This window comes from Dipodomys ordii, unplaced genomic scaffold (assembly GCF_000151885.1).
Source record: "Dipodomys ordii isolate 6190 unplaced genomic scaffold, Dord_2.0 Scaffold109, whole genome shotgun sequence".
Classification (NCBI taxonomy): domain Eukaryota; kingdom Metazoa; phylum Chordata; class Mammalia; order Rodentia; family Heteromyidae; genus Dipodomys; species Dipodomys ordii.
The window spans coordinates 4,033,443-4,055,659 of record NW_012267325.1 but is presented as its reverse complement, the minus strand read 5'-3'; the positions used below and the strand labels follow the sequence as shown (position 1 = coordinate 4,055,659).

At 40.1% G+C, this 22,217-nt stretch overlaps 1 protein-coding gene across 1 annotated transcript in view; it reads left to right on the top strand.

Moving 5' to 3' along the window:
• Jph1 (junctophilin 1) overlaps positions 1-22,217 on the top strand; it is a 79,802-nt gene that overhangs the window by 43,823 nt on the left and 13,762 nt on the right. The window contains exon 3 of the mRNA XM_013028431.1: positions 15,691-15,809. Coding sequence (XP_012883885.1) covers positions 15,691-15,809 — 119 coding nt within the window. The remainder of the gene's footprint in view (positions 1-15,690; positions 15,810-22,217) is intronic.

Here is a 22,217-nt window from a genome sequence, read left to right as displayed (position 1 = left end):
GCTGCCAACCTCTCACCCACGTTGTAAAGTTCATTTTCATCATAATGTCTTATACATCTTATCATTACATTGGGTCAACCTGTATCCTTATTTAATGGGTATCTACTTCTTAAAGCTCAGAAACTTGAGAAAGCTGGCTTTTTTTGAGTCTGTGAAATTTCTTTTAAAGCTTTCTCAACAGACACATTATATTTCATAAAATTCACATCTAGAACGTGCTTTGGAAAATTGTTCTATTAATATCCCAGTGGTCTTCAGCAGAAGCCAGCAGCATCTGTGCTTCTCTCATTCCTACCTGTGTTCCTCCGTTTATTCTTAAAATTGTTAGTGACTATTCCTTGGGTCCTCACCAGGGCTCATGCCACCCAGGCGAGTGATAAGTACAGAGGAACCGGGCGTGGGAGTCAAGCCAGTGCGCATGCTGGGATGTATATGATGTGGAATCAATCTCATAAAGCTTGTCTGAGAGCCAAAGCACAATTGGATTATGTCAAAAAGGGGAAAGGTGCCACGTGCCTTTGCTATGTTTCTTCCCCATGGAGGCCAATTCAAATATAGCCTACTACCACAACTTGTCCAGAATTAAAATAGCTCAGAACAAGTGGCAAATGGCAGAGGATAGGGCTCTCTGCCAGTAAATGGCTAAGGGAGGGAGAATGTCGGCTTTTGAGCTTGATTCTAGGCTTGAAAATGGCACAAGATAGAACAGCTTGGGATGCTGCAGTATAGCTTCCATCTCAGCCTAGTCATCTATTTAGAAGCCTAGAAGGATATTTCCAAAGCTAAGTAAAGCAGGCTACATTATTTTAAAAGTCAGATCTAGTGACTGATTCCAGTTTAATAATTTCTCATCAAGAATCAAGGACAATACCATTGCAATTAGGTTTTCTAGGCAGAGGAGACATTTTTAACCTGTGAAATGAATTACACAATAGCTTTGTTATAATGCTTTATTTGACAATAGAACTTGATATTGTACCTAATAAAATGATAATTTATGAGCTGCCCTGACTTCACTAGTTACCAGAGTAGTGTGGGTCCACATAAGAGTTTCATTAATACTTTAAACAATTCATTTCTTTTCTGGAATATTTTATTTGGTTGATTAATTGTGTTTTTTTTTGTTTTTTCTTTTAAATTCCAAATCTTTTATTCCCTTGAGATTTAACAAAACCAGAAAATATTTCATAGTCAGTAAAGAATTAATCCCAAATGAAAAAGAGACACTTATAACAGTACTTAGAACAGTAGTTAACATGTGCTGGGCTAAATGTATTTCTCAATCAAATATGAATATTTAAAATGTCTATAAATATATATATACTTCTTTTCTCAAAATTCAGTGTTTGCTACCAAACATTTAGTACCTCCTCAGAAATTTTTGATGATAAATACAAAGTAAACATCACTTACAGCATTGAAAGTGATGGTTACAATCGATGTTACATTGATAAGATTGCAAAGCAGATTAAAAATATAATAACCTCAGCTTATTATGTTTATACCTATGTTTAGAGGAGAAGGGATTTTGCTTCAGTGAAGATAAATACAAGTTATAAATCTTATTAAAACATGCCTAGATCTGAGCACCAGCTCATGCCTGTAATACTAGCTACTTGAGAAGCAGACAGCAGGAAGATCAAAGTTTGAGGCCAGCCCAGGTAGAAAAATTCATAAGACCCCTCTCAATGTATTGCTGCAAATGGCAGCAGGAGCTTGTCATCCTAGTATGGGGAGAAGCTGAGATCAGGAGAACTGATGTGGCTCTAGGCCAGGCCAACAGAAAAATCTGTGAGACTCCATCTCAGTGGAAGACACTGGGTATGATGGCACACCTGTCATCTCAGCTATGATGGGAATGCCTAAAATAGGCAGCTAGTTGTGTGTCCAGGTAGGAAATGAGACCATAACTCAAAAATAACCAACAGATAAAAAAGGATATGGTGTGGTCTAGCAGTAGAGTACCTGCCTAGCAACTATGAAGCCCTAGCTTCAAACCTCAGTATGGGGGAGGGGAAGCTACTCCCAGATAGCAAATCAAGAATATTCCAAGCAATTTAATGATGTAAGTCTTGGGAATCAAACAGTCTATCAGGACCAAAAGAAAATGGTGAAATGTCTCCTATTATTTTGAGTTACAGTTCAACAAGATTCTACCACTTACTTTATTTGAATCATTGCATCCCTGCCTCTAAAAAGCCCATATTTTTATATCATTGTCTGTGTATCCATCTTCAGAGGTACCTTTTCCCCACAAGTATACCAGTGTTCCTTTTATCTAAAGGCACTAAATAGGAAAACACTTACACCGCTTTATATAATGCTTCATCCATAGTTTTCTTCTCAGTATCCTTGAATAAACTATTGTTTTATTTTTGAGCATCAGAGTGTTCTCAGTTTAGCACAGCAAATGCTGAAAACAGGTAAGTACAATAAAAACAATTTTGAGGTTCCCATGAGGAAAAAAGAACAAAATCTTTTAAGAATTCAGAAAGAACTTGGTGATCTCCTGATATTTCCTTTTAAGCTTGAAGACATTAATTACTAATTTGGTGTTTGGGGGAAAGAAACTCTAAATTGGATGAGTCTTTAGTATTTTTAACACCATCTAAAAATGTTCCTGCTAAAGAGCAACCTTGATGACAACCTATCGTCCTATCGTCCTTTGTAAGATGCTTTCTAAGCTTTATTATTTCACTTGGAACTCAGCCAAAACTGGTTTTTAAAAATATATGTGGAGGAGAAGAAAGCTCAATTTTTTTCATTTTCCAGTAAGAACCCTAAATACTATTAAAATTAAAGAATGATTAGAGAAGTAAAGAGATGGGTAACATGTTCAGATAGAAATCATAAACAGAAATTTATAACTGGAAGATGAAACAGTAACAGGTCGCACCGAAATCTATTTGCACAACTTGTTTGTCTTAAAGGTTAAGAGACCTAGGCTCCACTCACTCAGTCTGTGTGACTCTTGAATATATTTCTTCACTATATGATTCTTGAATATATTTCTTAGGATGGCTCAAGTGGTAGAGCATTTGCCTAGCAAGCACAAATTTAATTCCTAGTACCACCAAAATGCAGTAATAATCATAATGATAATGATGATGATGATGATAATGATAATCAAATCTACAGAAGGAAATGAAATTGCCCAAAGGGTACCACAGAACCCTCAGAGGCCCTTTCAGATTCCCACTTTGTTTCTTTATTTTTTCTTTTGCCAGTCTTGGGACTTGAACTCAGGGCTTAGGTTTACAGGTTTGCTGCTGCTGCTGCTGTAGTTAGTGGTGATGGCTGTTCTTGTTCTTGTGTGTGCATGTGCACGCACATGTAGGCATGTGCATAAGACTAGCTCTCTACCACTTGAGGCACATCTCTTAGCTTTTTTTGGTGCTCATTGGAAATTAGAGTCTTATGGACTTGCCTGCCTGGGCTGACTTCAAATTGCAATCCTCAGGTCTTCTTAGCCTCCTGAATAGCTAGGATTACAGGCATGAACCACCAGTGTCCAGTTCCTACTTTTTTTCTTAATGTGTCTGATAAAGCAAAAGTTCCATGAATCACTTGTGTAGAGCAAGAGGGTTCATGTAATTGAAAGAAAACCTTTGCTCATGCTGTTTTGTTTCCACACTACCAATAGCTGCCAATAATAATAATAACAACAACAATAATAATAGAGCTAGAGGTTTAAAGTAAAAATAGTTAAGGATCTCTTGGTTGATCAGTTGTAAAATAGTGAAACTGAAGTAGAGTTCCTATCAGAATATATAAAATAAAGAGAATAACCATAACTCAACTATATAAGTATTCCTCACAAAAAGCCTTTCAAAATAGAAGGCTTGAGAATAATTCTGTCAAAGATACAGAATAGTTTTGCATATCTAACCCCATTCAAGTTCAGTCTTCATACCACTTAGCATCAAAATCCTAACGGAGAAATGCAAGGCACATAAGGACAGAATGAAATGAAGAGATAAGCTGGGAGCTTTGGGATTTTTAGAGAGCCATTTCAGATCATGTAAGATAGAAAATGGCTTCCTTACTACCTAAGAGATTGTCCTTTATCTGTGAGTTTGAGAGGTTGTAAAGGTTCCTGTCATTTCTAAAGAGTGAAACTGTGATTGCTAAATTTTCTCAAATGTGTAAGTACTTATAAAATGAAACTGGTTGAGCACTGAAGAATGAATTTTATGGGCATTTGCAGCATTAAGTGGGGGTTGAGCCAGATTACAATCTAGTCACTTGGTCCATTCATTCAACTGAATACCCCTGCTAGCATCCTGTGCTCTAACCATGGTATAGTCTTAAGATTGCTCTGATTCTCAGCCTTACTTTCATTTGTACCTATAATAGATCCTTGGCAATGGAAGGCAAAAACAGAACACTGATGCAGAAATAAAAACAGCTTTAACTTTTAATTTTTATGGATATCTAGGTGGTCTTCTTGAAGTGTGTGTGTGTGTGTGTGTGTGTGTGTGTGTGTGTGTGTGTGCGTGTGCCAGTCCTGGGGCTTGAACTCAAGGCTTGGGTTGCTGTCCTGAGCTTTTTTGCTCAAGACTAGCACTCTACCACTTGAGCCACAGTTCTACTTTTGTTGATTACTTGGAAATAAGTGTTTCATTACTTTCCTGCCGGGGCTGGCTTCAAACATCAGACCTCCTCCTCCTGACTGGCTAGGATTATAGTCATGAGCCACCAGTGCCCAGCCAAGGTTTTCTTGAATTTCAAAGGTTTCAAAGTTCATTCCAGGTACATCGAGATATTCTTATGACAGCCCCAAAGAGAAAGTGTTATAATGATCGTATCTGGTCTCATTTTATAGAATGTGCATCCATTTTTTAAATAACCTAGTTCAATCTAGTTTAGTAGTAGTAAGCCAAATTCAGTCAAAATAAGACTGATTCTATAACATTTGCTATAGGAAAGGCAGCACATTTTTAACCAGCTAAAAGAGTACCTGAAACCATGAAAATCTACATGTATATGATTTTATAGCTATCAGGTTGCCATCACATTTTTCTTTCCATTCTTACTCAGTCCTTTCTATTTCGCCTGGCCCAAAGGCTGCTGTTGGCCATGTCCGCTTCCTCCCTACTCAGAATGCCGAGGCGAGTTACAATGATGCTCCTCACCCTTCTGTCCCAAGTCTGCATCGAGTCTACCTTCTACCTTCTCTGCTTGTCCCAAGAAAGAAAGCCCTAGAAGAGAAGAATGCAGAATCGCATCAACCAAAGCTCCACTTCTCCTGCTCCCACTCAGCAATTCTGATGTTCCTCTCTCCCATTCCTTAGAACTGTGAGCAGTGCTGCTGCCCAGTCTTCACCTCCTTCTCCTAAGCACCCAGATTCTCCCCACTATCACTTAGTTTCTTCAGAAGACTAATCAACAAGCATCTACCTAGAAATGCCCTCTCTAATTCTGAGGAAATGGAGGCACCGTGAACATGATAAACTATAGTGATTGCTCCAGTATCTCTGGTTCTGAAATCCATGACACTGTCTCTTCGAAGCATAGCATTGTTCAAATAACCTTATGACACTGGATCAGCTCCTCACTATTTTCCCCCTGTGTCTTTCACATAATTTTAACAATTGTCATCTTTTTAGTTTCTTCATTTTTCCCCTGTTCTCTGAGCATCCTTTTTTCTACTTCCCAACAGGATCAGCTCTCATTTATGTAAAATAGAAATAAAACATCTTTTTCCTTGACCCAGCTAATTCTTCTGGTTACTGTCCAAATTTCCTCCTTTTCTGGGTCAAAAGTCTCCAGCATATGGTCCACACCTGCTTCCTCTACTTCCTCTGCCCAGTTCCTCACAGACTCCTTTCCATCTGGCTTCAGCAATGGTCTTTTCAGACTTTGTCCTCTCAGATGGTCTATCAGACTCAGCAGGCTTTACTTGGCCCTTCCTCTTCCCAGCAAAGGTTAGGATTGATGAACTATTCCTTTCTCAGAGTCTTACTGGCAATTGCTCCATGAGCCTCAGGCTGGGAAAAATGCAGCTGTCCTGGAGAAAAAAAAAAATTCAGACCTGGCCCAGATAAATACTGAAAGCGACACACAATCTATCTAAGAACAAAGATCTTGAGGGATTCTGTTAGAAGTTCATGAGCTCCCTGAGTACTGCTACCTCTTCCATTGTCACTTCCCTACCAGACTCCTACGACACTTTTGGCTTGGACCCTCAGGTCTCTGCTTTTCTTTGCTTAGCCAATACTAGAGCCTGAACTCAGGGTCTTGTGCATGCTCAGCTTGTTTTCCTGGCTGAGTTCTACCACTTGAGCTATGCCTTAGGACCTCTTTTTGCTGGTTAATTTGGAGATGGAGTCTAGAGGACATTTCTGCCCAGGCTGGATCAGATGTGATTGTCTGGATCTCAGTTTCCTGAGTAGCTAAGATTACAAACAAGCCACTGGCACCAAGTGTTCTTCGTTTTTTACTTTTTTTTAAAATGCATTTGTCCACCTTTCACTGAGTTCATCATGGTTTTATGCTTTTTTTATAATGTAAACATTTAGTTTCTCTCATAGCCTTGTTCTTCCAACTATAAATGTGTATTTCATAGAAAATCTACTCTAAAACTAGTCTCGTTATCACCTTCACCTTATTAACAGGGGGTACACCACTTGTCTCTGTAGTGAGGCCGTGCATCTGGATACCTAGTTGGAAATCTTGAGCTTACCTCTAATATTCCTCCCCTCATTATGTGTTTAACCATTCTAGTAATATTTTTGAAGACATCCATAACACCAGGCTTTAAGTGCTAGCTAAACAGACATGAAGATTTCAAAGTTCTGACACTTTTCTAAAATGATTACTTTAGAGCTATCACCCTTATTTAGTTTCTTAGCATTTATAGCTGGGGTTAGCTAGCAACCTTCTCAGTGGAGAGCCCAACCTTTGGCTTTTTCTCCTTACTTCCTCTGGACATAGTACACTTTGTGAGTACTTGTTCATAGCTTGATATTTTTGAATTGTAAAATACAGACACATAAAATTTACCAGCTTGACCATTATTCAGTGTACAGCTCAATGCACAGGTCTGCCCACATTAGCATAGAACCATTCACCAGGAGTTTTGTATCTTGTGCAAGGACAGTGCTTGCCCATTAAACAACTCTCCCATCCTCCCCTTCCCCCAACCCCTTTGTCTCTAACCCACCAGCCACCATGCTGCTTTTTATCTCTACCAATTTGACTGCTCTAGGTACATCATTCAGTGTTTATTTCTCTGTTTTATCCTTGCTGTAGCATGTATCAGAATCTCATTTTCAAGTTTAATGATCTAGTTATATATCACTTTTTTGTTTATCCATTGATATTAGGGCCTTTAGCTATTAGAATGCTATTCTAAAAGGTGTGTAACTTGAAACCCTGTTTTCAATACTTTGGACAATGCAGCCAATTGGTGAGTCATACAGTAATTCCATTTTTTAACTTTATAAGGAACCACTGTTTCCACAGCAGCCATTCTATTTACATTCTTGAATAAAGGTTCAATTTCTCTATGACCATGCCAACAATTGTTATTTTCTAGATTCTTTTGATAGTAGCCATCCTAATGAACATGAAAGTGGCATGTCACTGTGGTTTTCATTTGCATTTCCCTTATGTTTAGTGATGAGGAGCATCTTTAGCCAGTAAACTACTTCTCTATCTTTTTTGCAGAAATGTCTGTTCACATCATTTGCCTCTGTGTGTGTGTGTGTGTGTGTGTGTGTGTGTGTGTGTGTGTGTGTGTGTGTTGCCAGTCCTGGGGCTTGAACTCACAGCTGGGACACTGTCCCTTAGGTTTTTTTGCTCTAGGCTAGCACTCTACCACTTGAGCCATGTTCCACTTCAGGCTTTTTGGTGATTAATTGGAGATAGGAGTTTCAGAGACTTGGGGCTGGGAATGTGGCTTAGTGGTAGAGTGCTTGCCTAGCATGCATGAAGCCGGGGTTCAATTCCTCAGTACCACATAAACAGAAAAAGCTGGAAGTGGTGCTGTGACTCAAGCAGTAGAGCACTAGCGTTGAGCACAGAGAGGCTCAGGGGCAGTTCCTGGGCCCTGCGTTCAAGCACCAGGACTGGAAAATAATAATAATAATGTGTTTCAGAGACTTTACTGCCCACGCTGTCTATGAACTCTCATCCTCAGATCTTAGCATCCTCAATAGCAGGCATGAACCACCAGCACCCAACTCATTCACTTATTTTTTTTCCTCCCTCTAGGTTTCCTCTTAAAGGCTGGCTGTCCTGCTTGAATTCTCTTAGTTAAAACTGTCTATCTCTAGCTCTAGTTCTCCTTGGGAGCACTTTCACTGTTACTGTGTGCCCTGGCTTTCTGCTTGTCTGTCTGCTGCTTGCTTGCTTACTTATTTAATAAAGCTCCACCAAGTTTTTTTTTTTACCATCCTGACTTGTTTTTTTGCCATCTTGGCCATGTGGTAAGTTTTCATAAAACCTACATACTTTTAGCAGGAGTTCAAAGGTCAATTTGTATTCTAACCCATAAATTCACCATCTTGGCCATGTGGTGGGGTTTTCATGTGACTGCCTAACAAGTGTTCGAAGAAAACTTTGAAATCTGAGATGCTCTGAATTCCCTTTTTTTTTTTTTTTTTGTCGGTCGTGGGGCTTGAACTCTGGGCCTGGGCGCTGTCCCTCAGTTCTTCAGCTCAAGGCGAGTGCTCTACCGTCATTCACTTATTTTTAATAAGGTTTCTTGTTGAATTGCGGGAGCATTTTGGTATTCTAAATAATAATCCTTTTATGCTATGTGATTTACAAGTACTGTTCCCTATTTAGTTGCTTGAGAGTGGTTGAGTTTTGGGTTTTGTTTTTGGTTTTTGGTTTTTAGGGGGAGGGCGGTCGTGGAGCTTGAACTCTTGGCTTGGGTGCTGTCCCTGAGCTCTTCAGCTCAAGGCTAGCACTCTACCACTTGAGCCATAGCTCCACTTCTGGCTTTTTCTGCTTATGTGGTGCTGAGGAATCAAACCCAGGGTCTCATGTATGTGAGGCAAGCAGAGAGTGGTTAAATTTTAAAGAGACATTCTAACCTTTAGTTTTAATACTTTTAAACTCTTCTTTAAAGCATTTCAAAACTAAAATATCTCAAAAAATTATCAGATTTTTCTCAACACATAAGTAACATGAAATGAGAAATCTTAGGTAAGCTTTATAAAACAAAATTTAGGTGAGTTAGGAATGGTAGTACACCCCTTGAATCTTAGCAGGCTATATATGCCTCAAATTTTAAAATATATTTTAAAATATATATGTATATGTGTATACACAAAGCCCTGGGTTCAATTCCCAGCACCGATGAAACACATAAATAACATTTGGTGTGTTCCAATCAAGGATGAGAAATGTGTCTTTGACTAACAATTCAAAGAATTATATTTTGATCAGATCTTAGGGAGTAGAGTCTATACAGTACTTAAGAATGACAGTTTAACATTCCAAGCTTGAAAAATGTCCTAGATAGAGAAGAAGAAAAGAAAAGAGAAAAACCTTATAAAGGAGATTGCATAGCAGAATCTGCTGTCTCCATCATTACATTCCTCTGCTGAGCATTAACACGCTGAGATGGGCTGAGTTAAGGAAACTTAATAACACAAGAGCATATTGGGGTTGTAAAGTGGCTCATGTGGTATAATGCCTGCCTAGCAACTGATAAGGCCATGAGTTCAAACCTCAGTGCCACCAGAAAAACCAACAACAACAACAAAAAGAGTGTATTGATCTGGAAATAGGCTGTTTTGTTTAAATACACTGCCAGTTTCCAGAAAGTGTTTGCAGCACTTGATGATGAGTCACGAACATAATAGTGATCCTAGCGATGGGCATCTGGAACCCTGTAGCTGGAGAAGAAAACTATGCACATACACTGAAGATTGTCTTACTCCACATTTCCTGGTTGCCTTAACATGAAGAGAAACAATAGCTTATGTAGTTCAGGCCATATGGTACAAGGAAGCAAACTAGTTTATTTTCAGAGACACAATTTTTCCTGGCCCTATACAATAAGGGCATTGTATCACCTGAGTCTTTATAAACCTAACAATGATAACACACAATGGGTGGATTTTATGAAAGATATGTAAACATTCTTTAAATGGATCTTGGCTCCTCCTTCCTCCACTTGATAAAAAAAAACCTAATGTACAATACTTATTACAGTTCTGTGAAAGCATTTCTGTGATACAGTAGTATGGTTTACCTTTTGATCTCATTGATAAGAACCATTTGTGGCTCAGACAGGTCTTGGCTTACTCCCTGGCTCTGAATGCTTTCAAAGCCTGTTTTCTAATACATGTGCAAAATATAAAATGCCAAACTTCAATCGCAATTTTAGGCCCCTTATGTACTTTTTTATGTCTAAATAACTTGCTATCACTTTTAGAAGAAAGGAAGACTTGAACTCCTGCAGTGACAAATAGGATTAGCTGATAATGATGATGTCACTTGCTTTCAACCAAAACCTAAGAATTCTACTGGGAACTGAATGCAAGACCTTGTACTTGCTAGGTAAACACTGCCATTTGAGCATACCCCAACCCATGTCAGTTAATATGTACAAAAGACTGAAAATTAGAGATTGGGAAGATATCTAAGGGTCCTGCATTTTCTTTAGCTTGAAGAGTATAGCCTGAGCTTTATTAAGAACCAAATTAAGACTGAAGAACTGGTGTCAAAGCCAGTGCTGGTTACTTAGAAATCATACCTTAGATTTTTAGCGGTGTATATAGCTAGCTGTGTCTTGTTCCTATCAAGAGTGTGTTCCTTTTGCCACAGACTACTTTCTTCTTAAAAGGGGCTGCATCTGTGTCTGCACAAGATAATTGGTTTCCTCAAATGTAGGTCTCACATAAATGAATAATGCCACAGTCCAAAAGAAAGGCTAACTAATCATATCCTTTGCAGGTTATTGCCCATGATACCATAACCTAGGAAAGAATTTCTGGTTTATTATCAGTAATGAAAGGTAAAGGGAATTGCAGGCAGGCTGTATCGTTGCAGTAACTTTGGTGTGATGATGGTAATGAGACCGGGGCTACGATGATGTGATCAATTGAAAAACGTATTTTGAGGGGAGTTAGTGCCACCTATATTCACTGACAGTGGAGATTCTTGATGGTGATATGTGGAGATTATTATGTGAGAAGCAGGGAGGCATTAGAATGACTGACACGTCTTGGCCTGAGCAACCAACTGATTGATGTTGCCATCAGCTGAGGTTTGGTTTTTTCACATGCCAATTGTTCTCATATTTAAATTTGCCTGATAATGATTTTCTTCACATGTTTAGATGTCAGAGAACATCACTAAGAAAGATCCTGAACTTACTTATTGGTGATAGCCTCTGCCTCAAGTTTTAAGAACCGTGTCTGTAAACTTTGACTTCATATCTAACAAATTTTAAAAGACTAAAAGCAGCAAATTTCAAAGCAGGTTATTGTTAGGAAGAGACTGCACTTTAAAAAAAAAGTAGTAAACCATAAATATTTGGTGCAGTTCTCCGTTCAGCAGAATCTTGGTGCATTCTAGATTAAATTCTTCTTCAGCTGTGTCAGGCAGATAGAAGAAAGACTGAAAGCCAGGAGGTGGGACAGGCATGTAAACACCTGCGTCCCTCGTCACGGGAGCAGTACTGCGCATGTTCAGTGTAAGGCTGAATATGCATTTTTTAAAAAGCATTATTAAGGTTAAGAAAAATTGAGTTTGCTGCTTCTTAAAAAACATACCCAAAAACAAAATTAGGGAAACTAGATTAGTTTCTTCTGAGTAAAGTGACTTGAAAGCTCATGATGCTTTAACTTAGTTCAAAAAGAGAGAGGGGAGAGGGGAAGAGGGAGGAGAGGACAGGGAAGGGGAGAAGAGAAGAGAGGAGAGGAGAACTTAGTCGTCAAGTTGCTGTTTAAAAAGTCAGTTGTAGGGGCTGGGAAGGTGGCTCAGTGGTAGAGCGCTTGCCTTGCATGCATGAGGCCCTGGGTTCGATTCCTCGGCACCACATAAGCAGAAGGAAAAAGAAAAAAGAAAAAAAAAAGTCAGTTGTAATGATGGCCTTAACTATAAGTGATGCCTGGCAAGATTATTCAGAAGTTCTGCTCGCTGGGGCGCTGTACACTGCTAACCTAGGCTATGTCCAGGAATGGGTCCAGCAGCTTCACAATGAGCCTAGCTGACCACATGGGCCTCTTCAGTTTAGCATGGTGCTCCTCCCCTCACCTGCACACTATAACTCTCTGCATACGGGTTTATGTGTGATGACAGAGCCCTGAAAGACAGTTAGCAGCTCATGCCTCACTGAAAGGAGTTGCTTCTCAGTCACTGTTTATTGTCTTCAGTGGAGGGAAATATATATGATGGTGATTTGTAGAGATTCTTGAGGGTCCAAAGGCTTGGAAATGTTAGCTGTCTTTTGAGTAAGTAAGATGGGTCCTGAGCATCATATTTCTTTGAGGTATGTAAATTTTCCCTATGACTGGCTGTGGTAGATGGTGTCCATATTGAGTGATTTCAGCTGATTGCCCCAGACTGACTAGTGTAGCCCCACCCCCACCCCAGAAGCAACAAAGCATCTTAGCAACTAACTAACTACAACGGTCATGTGTATCCCAGGAGTTGGGCCTGGGTTTGAACATATAAATTCACTAACATGAGTCAAAGGCAATACAGGTTACTTCTGGACAAAAATCTAGACATATCAGCAGCCATGGCCCAATGAGTTTGGCGGTAACTAATTCAGAGTAGGCTCCTGGTTTTCACTCCCAAAATCACATCCACTAGAAGCTCTTGCATGGACCTCCAGATTTAGACTTGGCTGTGCTTTGGACACTTCAGCCAGCTTTATAGGAGCCTTGATACCTGGAACAGCGCTAGCCAGGTATTACAGGAAAGTACAAGTAGACAAGTAAAGGGTTCAAAAGTGTAAATGAAGCTGCCCTGACACTGGGCTTCCAAAATATATTTGCAAGAAAGATCATCTGTCTTTCAGTTCAGCATGTTGTGAAACATGACAGAGAGGATACTGCTGTTTTGTTGGACTACATAGTAATGTGTCGCTCTTGTATTGGAAGAGTTTTGTAGATTTGTTAAAGGGCTAGAAGGTGACATTTTATTAGGCAGAATGGCTCTTCTGTTACAGCTTCATTAATTATGATACCTAGACATAATTGGGCTCTCGCTAAGAATAGCAGATAAAAAAGAAAGTCATCCTCAGGAAAAAAAAATGAGTTGAGGTTCTGAGAAACCAAAAGAACAGTCACAGAGGGCATCTGCTGCTTCTCAGGCACCGCTATCACCAGAGATGGCAATACACGGTCACTATAGCCAATTGCACAGGAACCTTAACCTTTTGACTGTCTTCCACTTCATGTTTTATAATAGACATAGACAGAAATAATTGGAAATAACCTGCAAGATTCAGAAATAACTATTTGGATGGTTTGAACTTAATCCACTCACTTTTAATTAATAGACTATTTTTAGAGCAGTTTTAGTTGCCAGAAAAACTGCCCAAAAAGTTTCCATATATACCTCTTCTCCCCACCCTAGACCCATGCACAGCTTCCCCTGTCTGGCATTGCCAACAGATATTAATGAACCAATATTGCTCCATTAATATTAATTTCTAATATTTACATCAGGACCTATTTCATATTGTACAGTCTGAATTTTGACAAATGTCCAACATGAAGACATTTCCTACTACAGAGTCACATAGTGTTGTTTCACTGCACTAAGGATGCCCTCTCTTCCACCTCTTCTCCCTTCCTACTTGTACCCTGAACCCTTACCTGAGCATTCGACAGCCACTGTTCTTTGTTTTGCCCATAGTTTTACCATCCCAGATATTTTTAAGTAACTGCCTAAGAAAGTATCATTCATTTATCTATTCATAAAACAGATCCTCAGTAAATTCTATGGGCATTTACTTTGTGTATGTATTGGGATTTACAGCAAAGATACAGACATTAAAAATCCCAATCTCAGAGTCAGGTATAGTGGCACGTACTCAGCTGGAATCCCAGCCCTCGGGATGTTGAAAAACAGGAGTATTTGAGTTCAAGGCCATCCTTGGCTACACAGCCAGCTTGAGGTCATCCTGAACTACATCATGAGACCCCTATCTCAAAACAAAACAAAACAAAAGAGGAAGAAAGGAAAGAAGGAAGGAATCCCAGTCTCCATGAATCATATATCCTAGTATATATTCTATATATTCTAGCCTCTAGTGAGATAGACCATGAGCACACAGTATGAGAGGAGGTGCTTGAAGAAAGTAATCTGATAATGGCTTTTCCTACTAGCTAACCCCATGCTCAGTTCAAACCCTCATCTTCCTTTTTTCCTTCTGTAGTCTGGCCCTGGGAGTTGGGCCTTCTGGCTTCCTCCCGCTGCCACCTGTTTTTCCCCAAGACCAGCAGGAGCCCAGAGCCAATTCCTGACTCTTCCATTCTCTTGTCTCTGAGATAAGTGTGTATACTTCTTCCATACTTTCATTAAGGTTTTACTACTATAGCCTTGCCTAATACTGATAATAATATGATAAAAATATACAAGATTATAAGAAACAAGTGCCTGTATTCACCGTATAAAGACTAACTAGACAAGGTTGTTCCAGTTTGGGAAATGAATACCTCCAGTGCTTTGTCAAGCCTCCAATCCTCTCTTCTTAGGCTGGTAAAAATCTGTGTAAGTCCATAAGAAGCCTGATTCTTTTCCCTACCATTTTCTCCCCAGCCCTCTAGAGAGTTAAGATTTTAGTAATTGGGGATAAACCAGAAAGGGAATGGATTACTCCAAGATCCATTCTGTCCTCACCTGCTGGGCCTACTACTAGCCCTTTGAATCTGATAAAAGAAGCATATTGAGGGGCTCAGTGGTAGAGTGCTTGCCTTGCATGCCTGAGGCCCTGGGTTTGATTCCTCAGCACCACATAAGCAAAAAGAAAAAAGCCGGAAGTGGCGCTGTGGCTCAAGTGGTAGAGTGCTAGCCTTGAGCTAAAGAGCTGAGGGACAGCGCCCAGGCCCAGAGTTCAGGCCCCACAACCGGACCCCTCCCCCCCACCAAAAAAAGCATATTGAAAAATCAACTAAATGGAATCCTTGTTAACCCTCCCAAGCAGACAGATGAGAGCCAGTGATGCACAGCTCCTCTCAACTACACACACAGTCACATCACACTAAGAGCCTGAATTTGGCCATGATGGGAGTATTTACACCTTAGGAATTGACCAACTTTTCCAGTAACAGTTTAACTTTTTTCCCCAAAGAACCATTTTACCATCTTACTAGTATGCAGACTTTTAGTCATCAAATGCACATATTGGTTTTACCATAGGACTTTGATCCAAGAACACTGCTTAATTTTATGCTCAAAGTCTATTTTCAATAGTTTCAGGGATAAATGCCAACCACAGTGTGCAGTTTAGTTGATCCAGCACTTTTGTCAACCAGAAATCACATCAGGCAACATCCACATTTCTCATACTCAGGCTTGAAGAACTGAGGCTATTTACAGGTGGTTTCACCTCTGTTGACATCATTGAAGTCTCACAGGGATACCATCCTGAGAGTTCCTACTGCCGGGGTCAGACCCTGATCGGAATTAACATTTCCCAGATCCAAGTTTGCTTATCCATGTGTAATTAATAAGGTGCTACCTTTGCTGACTGGCCCTTTTGTGCCCATGCAGGACTGCACACGCCAGAGCAAAAGCTGACGCTGCTGACCAGGCTGCAGTGGCCGCCCGCCAGGAATGTGACATCGCGAGAGCTGTGGCCAGGGAGCTGTCGCCTGATTTCTACCAACCAGGTACACCAATTCTTAGCTTGCAGAGGTGGGAGCACTGGCATTGGTTTTCTTTTCCTTTTCCTTTAAAGGTGTTTTATGAATCTCAGCAGTAATAAATACATGGTAGAATATTGTAATCATCTGAATGTCAGCATTGGGAATTTGAATTATGCCCAGGGTATCTCCCTGCCTGAGCCACCTTCCCATCTTCTTACCTTCCAAACCACCCAACCCCACCCCCAACCACATATCATCAGCAAACTATGAGCCAACATCTCTAAACAAGAAGTATCTTTTTGTTAAAATTATCTAAGTGACAATTGTAAATTCTGTGACAACCCCAGACTCAAAGACACCTAACATTAGCAGCAAAAGAAGAACCAGCAAGTATTATGATTTTTAAAAAGATATATCTGAACATTAAAGGAGTGTAATTAGAAGATAACACAGTGAATCACTTACTCTGCACAGATTAAGCTGAAAATAAATTCCATAAGGAAGAAAGGGCATAAAATAAGTCCTCATTCATTATGTGTCTCAAAAATGTTGTAAAGTAGCCAGGCGCCGGTGGCTCACACCGGTAATCCTAGCTACTCAGGAGGCTGAGATCTGAGGAACAGGGTTCAAAGCCAGCCTGGGCAGGAAAGTCCATGAGACTGTTATCTCCAATAAAGCACTAAAAAACCAGAAGTAGCTCTGTGACTCAAGCAGTAGAGCATTCGCCTTGAGCTGAAGAGCACAGGGACAGCGCCCAAGCCCAGAGTTCAAACCCCACGACCGACCACAAAAAAAAAGGAAGAAAAGAAATGTTGTTAAGTGCCAATCAAAATTATTTGCAGTAAGTGTACATATTTAATTTGCTTCATACTTCTTCCACTCCATCTGCAATGGTTTATTCTTTTCGCAAAGCAGTTAGAGTCACCTTATTACATACATCATTATCTTTCTAACAATTGCTTTCAGAGATCAACAGATTTCTAGCTGAAGAAACAAAAATGACTGCATCAAGTTTCTTGAAAAAAATCTATTTCAGGCTTGGAGCATAGCTTAAGTGGTAGAACATCTGCCTAGCAAGCACAAATCCCCAAGTTCAAATCTTACTACCTCCTTACTTCATTTAAAAAAAATTTATTTCCTTGGTAAAGAACTTCTCCTTGATGATTTTTTATTATATTAGTAAACTTCAACAGCTATCCCAGTACCCTACACAGTATGGTATGTTCAGTGTGAGTGCAGTTTCCCAGAGAGTGGTACATTGGAGCCACAGCATGGCTCTGAATCCTAATATATGGATAATGAAACTAGGGTTTTAGACCCCAGACTCAAGGAGTCCCACAAATCAAGGTGTGGCACCTGCCTCTGTATGCTATGAAAGAGACATGATAAAAAGCAGAGCAAGATTTATCACATGACACATGCATGGTACAGGAAGACAGCATATCAGTACATCTTGAGTCATCTTCAAAGTCTAGTCATGATCTGTTCATGACTGTATGTAAACCTATAGAGGTTTAAATAGACAAAGAATTAGGACAGGAGCAAAATATGTGCATAAGTAGTATGTTGAAACCTCTGTAGGTTAATGAAGTTATCATGAGTAGATCATAGTTGAGAAGTGGTGCCCAATAGCACATTTGTCAGCTGAGCCCTTGTTATTGATATCTGGTCCAGTCTTCTGTCTGGCCCCTTCCTTGGTTCTCAGTGACTTGCAGGAAAGAATGACTCAAGGCAAAGATACAAAAGCTTTTCTCCCACCTTTTACATTGAAGGCCAAAGTATGTAGTCAATGCTTTTCATCAAAAGCCGGTTTTTAAGTCTTGTTACAGTCAGCAAAGTATAACCAATGTCAAGAGCCAGAGAAAATCTAGAAACATCACTGTACTAAATGATGGAGGAGTGAGGGGAAAATAACAAATAGATTTTGAAGATCTTGGGTTTATTGTTGCCTCATGAAAAGTAAACAGTGCCAGGCAAAGACTGAACACCAAAAAAGCTAAAGAGGGCCCAGTTGGCTTGCTGATGGAGTCACAGAGTGATTTTTCAAGAGTTCTAGGTCAAGGGAGGCAACTGGTCATAATGAGTATTTTCTTTCATGTGCATCTGTTTTAAGTCTTTGATGGGATTTAAATCCTTTCATGCGTGTATGTGGGAGTTTGTTTGTTTGGAAAGGGACTCTGCATTTGTTTGCAATGACCTCTGATCAAAGGAATTTTTATGGTGTGAAATAAAGTTGTACTTCCTTGGTGTCTAAGTACCTTGGTGAATTAGCCCTTCCAGGGTATAAGAGTTATAGAAGAGCTGAGCAAGTGGGAAATGGGTTGGGGGTTGGGGAGTGTTCTGCCCCATGCTCCCCAATGGTACTGCCATAAGGACAAGCTGGACAGTTAAGAGGCAGTGAATTTAAGTTATTCTCTCAATGAACAAACATACTATTGTCTGCAGATGCTAATTTTTGGTCCTGTTGTTAATTCTACTGGGGGATAGAGTCCCTCTAGACTTCCATTAGGTACTACCCACAGGTAAATGATACAGGTCATCTTAGTTTCTCAGACTAAATGGTAAGGCCTTTTATGGTGCAAATGCATTTGAAGGGAAAGAAATATTGTGGGAAAATGTAATCTCACCCTTTCTTAGCAAAAATAGCTTCATATAAGCAATTTGTCCATCAGTAATGAATACATCCCAGTAGCATGAGATGACAGCAGGTCTCTTTGAGGCTACGGCCACAGCATGGAAAGCTGCAATACCCTTTGACCCACAGCCAGCATTTCCTTCAGCAGCTGTATAGAAGGCCTTTCTTACCAAGTATTGCAGATCTTCTCCGGGGACCATGGCTCATGCTTTCCACTCTGCCTTTACAGGGTGATCAAATCATAGAAACATTTGCTAACCGGGCTTTCAAGTACTTCTGCTCACTTAATTTACATAGCTCAGTTACAAGTGTCACCTTTGTGTGTAGTACATGTGCCTTAAGCCTAGATAAAAATGTGTCTGTCATGGCTTGCATTTTGAATGTTTTCATAGTAAGTTATCTATCTTCAGGCACTGGCAGTATTTTCACATGTTGGCCATCTTAATTCAATCCTTATGCCTATAGTTTAAACATGTATCATTTACAGTTCATTTACAAATGCAAAGGGAAACTAAAACATAGACATATGGGATATTAAGTTCTCAAAGGGTTAGATTAATTAAACTTAACCCTCTCAAGAAGTTAATAATAAAACGTGAACAAATGGGATATATGGGGAAAATGTGTACATAATTGCATAAACACAGAGAAATGGAAATTGCAATTGGTGTGCATGAATAGTGAGTCCCCGCCCCCCACCAAATGAGAATTTAGAACTTTCCCCCTGAGGGGTAAACTTGAAATTGAGCCATAGGCATGCTTAGACATTGGTCACCTGATCACTCACAATCCATGATTGCAAGGCTATAAGGACTTTAGAAGTTCCTTATGACAGGACTAGGAATATGAAAACATCTAAAAAGAAATTGGTCACCCTCAAAGTATAGAAGAAAAGTGAGTCAGAGGCAAAAATTGGCAGTGTATATCCAGAGCCTGTCCAGAGGAGGAGAAGCCTGAGCCAAAACCTTGGAGTATCTCAGTGGCATTGGCAAGGACATTTCTATTATAGGGCAGGATACTGTGGCCAGTGGTGGATGGCTCTATTGGCAAGATCATCATGACTGAGGAAATGGACACATCAGGCTAGCTCAACCTGATGCCATTACATAGTTGATTCATCTCATGCTCCTTGTTCTGATTCCACATTCACCAGTAACTCATGGAGGTCTGCCCGAAGGGAGTGTCAGCACAGGTCTTGTGGCCTGTGTGATATTTACCCTGCTCACTGTGAATTAATGGATTAGCCTTTTACATCAGCCTTGTGAGCTTTGGATATGAGTAGGCCCCAAGCAGTGGTTCTACATACAAATACTATAAAATCAAGTTTCTGAAGGCGGGAAGGCCGGATGAAGCTTTTGACAAGTAGAAGGGATTAAAGAACCAGACAATTGGGAAACTATATTCCTGGCTCTTCAGTTTCCTTTCCACCAAAATTTTAGTTTGTTTTTAATTTCAAGTGCTATTAAATAGGGCATTAACTTTTGCATTTGTCAGTGGTCTGGGCATGGGTTAAAGAAATTGAAACACTGCTTTGGAACATGGTGAATTTATTACTTTGAGTCCTCTTGGAAGAGAGCCAGCCTCCTTTCCTAGGCAACATCTCAACAAACTTTGTCTTCCTCTGCTGAAGCAGGCATGTGCTCACACGCAGCACATTCATTATTTAAGGTGGAAGTGCAGCCTGCAGGTTATTTAGTGTTAACCAAGCTTGCATTTCTGGTATGAATTAGAAGTCTTTAAAGATCAAAGCATATGTTTACTATGTAAATAAATACCTGTGCCTATCATCAACATGTACAAATAAAGCATCTAGGAGTGATGACTCTCACGTTCACCTTTCAAGCCTAAGATTCTGAATACAGGTATTCATGAAAAAAAGTGAAATAATCCACTGGTGATTAAAATTGGTGTGTTTGCTTGTTATTATTGCTATTTATTATTTATTATTACTACTTATTATTCCTTTCACAAATGTGGACAGGGCCAGTCAAGTGCAGGGCCCTGGAGTGGATGTCCTGTGGCTCACACTGAGTACAGTGTTGTGTTCTCTGGCATTGTGGCATTGTTACAGATGGGACTGGAAAGTCCAATGGAAAGTGTTGTTCTTTCCCTACGGATCACAAAATGTGATTTTGCTGCAGTTTGTATCACCTTTTAGAATCGTGTAGTCTGGTCCTTTTTCCCTGATTAGCAGTCTATAGATAAAATTATTATTGTTATTAGTGACTCCTGCTGCCACTATTAAGCATTTAATAAGGCCCTACTCCACTAGACATTTGTTTGGGTTTGGGGGTATTTAACTCAGAGCTTGTGAGGCAGTTACTTTACCACTTGAGCTATGCTGCCAGCCCCTTTCTGCATTGGTTATTTTCAAGGGAAGGTCTTTCAGGATGCCCAGCCTGACCGAGGCTCTGACCCCTTTAATTATGCTTTCCATTGTATCTGGCATAACAAGCACAAAAACCAATGCAGCTAGCCATTGATGGAGATGAAATCTTAAAAACTTTTATGCCTGGGAAGGCCTCAAATGGAAATCCCTCAATTCTTGCCTCCCAAGTAACTAGGGTTACAAGCTTAAGGCCACACCCAGCCCTTTGTAGACATTTGTTTGGGAACTCTGCCTACAACCAACCTACTGAGACTTGCCTTGAAATTCAGACTCTCATGGTCTGTCCAGAGCCTTTGTGCCAACTCTGACAGCTTGTCTTAGTGTCAGTGAATGATGCTGTATGGCGTTTCATGCTGTGTGGCATGTCTGGAGCAGGTGACTTGCATCTGGATTCTTCCCTATGTCAGTCTCCAGGAGGGACAAAGCTGCCCTTAGATTTACACATAGGATCTTGGAAATCATGGCTGCATGCAACACTATGAATACTTGTCAAGGCTTCCCTCCCTGGCAGCATTCTGGAAGATCCTGTGAATGAACCACTGCTTCTCATCAGTGTTACCTGGCTAGCACTGCATTGCTAGCACACGTAACTACCCAGAACAAGTAGCAGGCACAGCAGGTGCCTTCCAGAGATATCTTCTAGTCCAGAAAAGCTTCTGTCCTCTGCCTTACTTTAAATATCTAGTTTAAAAAGCACTTACTGTTACTCTGGAAAAATCCAACTGTGCATTTTCATTGTTTATTCGGTTGTCACATGACTATATCACCTAGGATCCATTTTTTACTGGATGTAGTCAGTTAGACAAGGCTGGTATTGGGTCCATATCTCAACACATAAACTTTGCATGCTTTCAAACACCTATGTCTGGGTATTAGAATCACCTGGAACATTTGTTAAACATTAAGATACACAGGCTTTGATTTGTACTTTTTCTTAAATCAGAATCTCTGAGCATTTGTCTTTCTGATAGATGACAAATATGGTAGCCACTGTTTGAGGGCACATTGATTTCTTTAACCAGTCATCTTCCATGCATAATAGAGAAAAAGTTTTCCCCCAGTTCTGGGGCTTGAACTCAGTGCCTTGTGCTTTCACTCAGCTTGTTTATTTTTCACTTGCATTCTATGGTACTGAGCCATTTCTACAGTCCTGCTCTTTGTTGGTTATTTTGGAGGTGGAGTCTAGCAGACATTTCTTCCAAGGACAACTTCACTGATCCTCAAGTCTCAGCCTCCTGAGAAATTAAGATTACAGGCCTGAACCACTGGTTCCAAACTCATGTAGATATATTTTCTTTATTGTAAAAATATCGTACAGAGGGGTTATAATTACATGGGCAAGGTAATGAGTACATTTCTTATCAAGCATTGTTGCCTCCTCCTTTGTTTCCTCTTCCCAACCCTTCCC